A 4,067-nucleotide genomic window follows, 5' to 3' on the forward strand; every position below is an offset into this window, starting at 1 on the left:
AATATACATTTTTGGCAATTTATACCTGTTCTTGATTGTCCAGTATTTTTTACCATCCATTTCATTTCCCTTAAATCCATAGCCAACCACCAGAACCCCATGACTCGTTGAACTACTGCTGCAGTTTGGCTCATGGTAAATACCTGAGAAATAAAATGGGAACTGATGTGAGATGCACAGAACACCTGACAGTGAGTCCTACCACCAACAGTAGGAGATATTTTCAGAGTTCTCTGAAATGATGGAAACTACAATAAAGAGCTTGATTAATTATTACCAAGACCAGCACTGTAAGGAGAGTTTCACAGAAAGGGGGAGCAATCCCAAACAGCATAAAACTGCTGATACTCATTTGTCTACTTGCATATGAGATGGCTCCTTGGAATTTTGCACTTTTTATTATAAAAATCTCATGCCACACTAAGTTCATACAAGATAAAATACTTAATTCAAGATCTGTTTTATTTTAATTTCAGACAATCAATTTCTATAAATACCTAAAACTTCCATGAAATGGAGGAGAGTTGAAAAATTACCCAACCAATAAATGTTATTAATTATAGCACATTAACTTGCATGTGGTGGTCACATCAGGTGAAAAACTGCACTCAAGTCTATGATACAGAGAGAAATAAAATCCCAGAAAACCAACTATTCACATTACATTTATACATAAATACCAATCTATGAACACATTGTGGCATAGGGATGTCATAATGTTTATCTTATCTAGAAGAAAATGTGTATACCTTTCTCATAGAACCTGAATGAATTATGAGAAGCATCAATTCCAACAGAGATGGGCCCAATCGTTGCTACAGCAACCTTTAGGATATCCTCACTTTCTGGGAGGGACACAAATCCTGTGATATCAGCAACAGAATTCTTTGGATTATACCTGCATGGTCCTTCCTTTAAAATATAAAGAGACAAGATAGTCAATTACTTCCAGACACCTTCTTGGGAACAAGAGCCCAAACCATCATACTCTGCACTTTGTAGCTGAGCACAGTCCAGTCTGGGCTATTGTAAATGATCCCAGGAAGAGAAATGCTACTGTGAGATTTAGAGCTGAAAATTAGTTTACATGTCTTCAATAACAACCAGTTGGTCTTCCTATACATAAGATATTTTAATGGTGGAGAAATCTGTATAATATGTACAATAGCTTGAATATTCATCATGTGCACAGAAGCAAAGAGAGTTGCACTGAAATCATTTCACCAGGAAGCTATGCAAATGTAGACACTCTAATGATAGAATTGATGTTGTACAGTGAGATTCTACCAAATAATTCGAGTTCTTAAGGCAGTGGATTTTCTCTACAAATATCCCACACTCCAGAGTTAAAATGACAGCATAGAAGGTCCACTTACTTTGCCTTCATATGGATAAGTTGCTTCAGCCTCCAGACCTCCATTGTGCAAAACATACTGGAAGGCATTGTATGTATCACCCGAAAGACAGCCATTGTTGCCTTGAGGTTTAGAACAGTCCATCAGGTTCTGCACACTCAGAGGGGTGAGCTTGCCTATTTTCCAGATTACCTGTGCTTCTATGGCACCAATCGCAGAAAATGCCCAGCAAGAACTGCAGTTGCCCTGAGTAGGGAGGAAAAGATTGTCATCCGCAAACAAATGCCAATCACAGAAAGAACTCAGACAAATTTCCACTATTTGAAAATTATTTAAAAGCAGTTGATAGATGACTGGGCAGGGATAATCAATCCCCTAAAGGACCTGACTCCTAGAAGTCTGTTCATGTCTCGGTCGTGTCAGATTTGAACAAGACAAATTGGTTTCATGGGTTATTAGTGACAATAATAGGGCATGCGTTCTACAGAAAGACTGATGGAGTTTAAAAGAGAGAGGGTGTAATCCTTTTCTAGGATTAATATACTTATAAAAGTGTATGAAGCATTCAAAGAAGAAAAGATATTATTTAAAAAATGTATTGCCCCTCTCTTCACACTCAATGTGTAGAAAACACCGTGTCCTTTCTCTTTTCAACATGCTTTAAGCAGACAGGCACATGGCGGCCATACCTGCTTTCTCACAGGGTTCACATAGCCTTTCTTTCGCCAGTCTACAAATTTGGGGAAAACCACATCGCCAACATCACGTTTCCAGATGGTCTTCCCCTTGTTGTGAGTTCGAACTGGGAATTCAACCAACATGTTCTTGAATTCTTCATCGGTCTTCATGGGAAAGTACATGAATGATTATAAAAGAAAAGACTCCGTGTAAAGCACTCAATAGAACACACAGTGTGAAGTAACGCATGTCACGCTCACCATGTCACCAAAGGCGTTCATTTTCATGGTGTAGTCATTCTTCCCCAGGGCATTCTCCCCATTGTGATGTTTAATAAATTTCAGGTTTTTTTCCCATACTGCTCTCCTTCGTGCTTCTTCCTCCTGGATAAGAACATAATGGGTGACATTTCTTTCTAATTAAACTCCTGCATGAGCTGACCTTGTGGACTTGCTACTGCTGATAATGAGAGGGCTAGGAGAGCTAGCCTCGGACACTAGAGCCACACATTCTCCACATACTGAGGAAAGGGGACTCTGGCTACCCTGTGCTCACAAGGATCATGATTATGTAATCTCTCAGTAATGTGGGGGGAGGGAGGGGGAAATCTGTGACTTCTATTTTTCCTGGACAGTTGCAGCAGCAATTGCAATGCGCTCTGAGGTTCTTCTGAAGAGTTCTTAGGTTACTAACCAGGCTGTATGATTTTTCATATTCCATCTTCCACATTTGCCATTCAGTATCCAATGTGGGATCAAGTGTTGGGACAATTGAGGGCACTCCCAAACACAGGATGACCAGGAAGAGTGTGGACATCATGACTAATGCACCTGGAGAGGGGAGAGATATTAAGACCTGACTACACAAACATTTATAAAATGTCTTCAGCTGCTGATGTTATTAGATCCAGTGACAAAGTGAAGAATTCTAGCAATGAAAACTTAAGTTCTGCTGCATCTTATTATTTCAGCGAGATCTCCATACATAGTGAGGAACAGAAGCTAAAGAGATTTCTATCAGGCAAACTTTGCTGTGGGAATGCCTTCAGTCAATAGCCTTTAAGATACTGGCTCACTCCAGGCGTGGCCACATGTATATATACATGATGTAGAAACATGTGCAGCCCCTTGGCTGCTGGATTCAGTTCCTGTTCCCTGCTCAAGGAGAGGACTGCTGATCTGTGAGTCTATCCCTAAATAAAGAGACCTCTATTATACTCCATTTTGAGCTAGTGTGGGACTACTTTATTATAATCGACTATATCTGGTGTCCATACCTATTATTGGCTCTATTGTACCCTTCACTGAATATATGTCTATATGAATAATGTTTTCCACAATGAACAATAAATTTTCCTGCAGTAGTCTTTAAAAGTTTCCAGAAAAAATATGGGGCCCCACAACAACGACAACCTGGTTGATATGATGCCATGATGCTGATAGTGCTATTTTAAGATCAGTTTTGGGTACCAGCTGCTCAAGATGATTCCAGCTTGGTTAGCTTAATTGGTGCACCTTCTTACAAAATTCTTGTCAGAACTTCAAATAATAACTTCAGAGGCCCTACCAACTACTCAGATGATGTGGGAGTCCCCTCTGTGTGCTGTGATTACCATTAATGAATAAAGAAACTGCCTTGGCCTGTTGATAGGGCAGAACTTAGCTATGCGGGGAAAACTGGACTGAATGCTGGGAGGAAGAAGGCAGAGTCAGAGAGATGCCATGGAGCCTCCAGAGTCAGACATCCCCCGGAGACAGACATGCTGAAACTTTAGCCTGTAAGCCACTGTCACGTGTTGATACACAGATTACTAGAAATGGGTTAAATTAAGATGTAAGAGTTAGCCAATAAGAAGTTAGAGTTAATGGGCCAATCAGTGGTGGTTAATCTCAGGACTCCAGAGATAGAGGCAGGCTAATGTTTGTGAGTTCAAGGCCAGCCTGGTCTACAGAAGGAGTTCCAGAATAGCCAGGGCTACCCTGGGGAAAAACAAGGAGAGAGAGAAAGAGAGGAAGGAGGAGGAGGAGAAGGAGG

At 40.6% G+C, this 4,067-nt stretch overlaps 1 protein-coding gene across 1 annotated transcript; it reads right to left on the reverse strand.

Annotated features, from left to right (window-relative positions):
* Positions 1–25: 25 nt before the first annotated feature.
* On the reverse strand, positions 26–2,852 carry LOC101997347 (cathepsin R-like; the record flags this gene model as incomplete). The annotated part of the gene is made up of 6 exons (XM_005372246.1): positions 2,727–2,852; positions 2,294–2,416; positions 2,045–2,197; positions 1,377–1,601; positions 750–912; positions 26–143 (listed from the first exon to the last, which is right to left on the reverse strand). Coding segments are annotated over exons 1-6 (908 nt in total), but the record flags the coding sequence as incomplete, so codon positions are not given.
* Positions 2,853–4,067: the final 1,215 nt, after the last annotated feature.

The sequence above is a fragment of the Microtus ochrogaster genome, unplaced genomic scaffold, assembly GCF_000317375.1.
Source record: "Microtus ochrogaster isolate Prairie Vole_2 unplaced genomic scaffold, MicOch1.0 UNK484, whole genome shotgun sequence".
In the NCBI taxonomy this organism is placed as follows: domain Eukaryota; kingdom Metazoa; phylum Chordata; class Mammalia; order Rodentia; family Cricetidae; genus Microtus; species Microtus ochrogaster.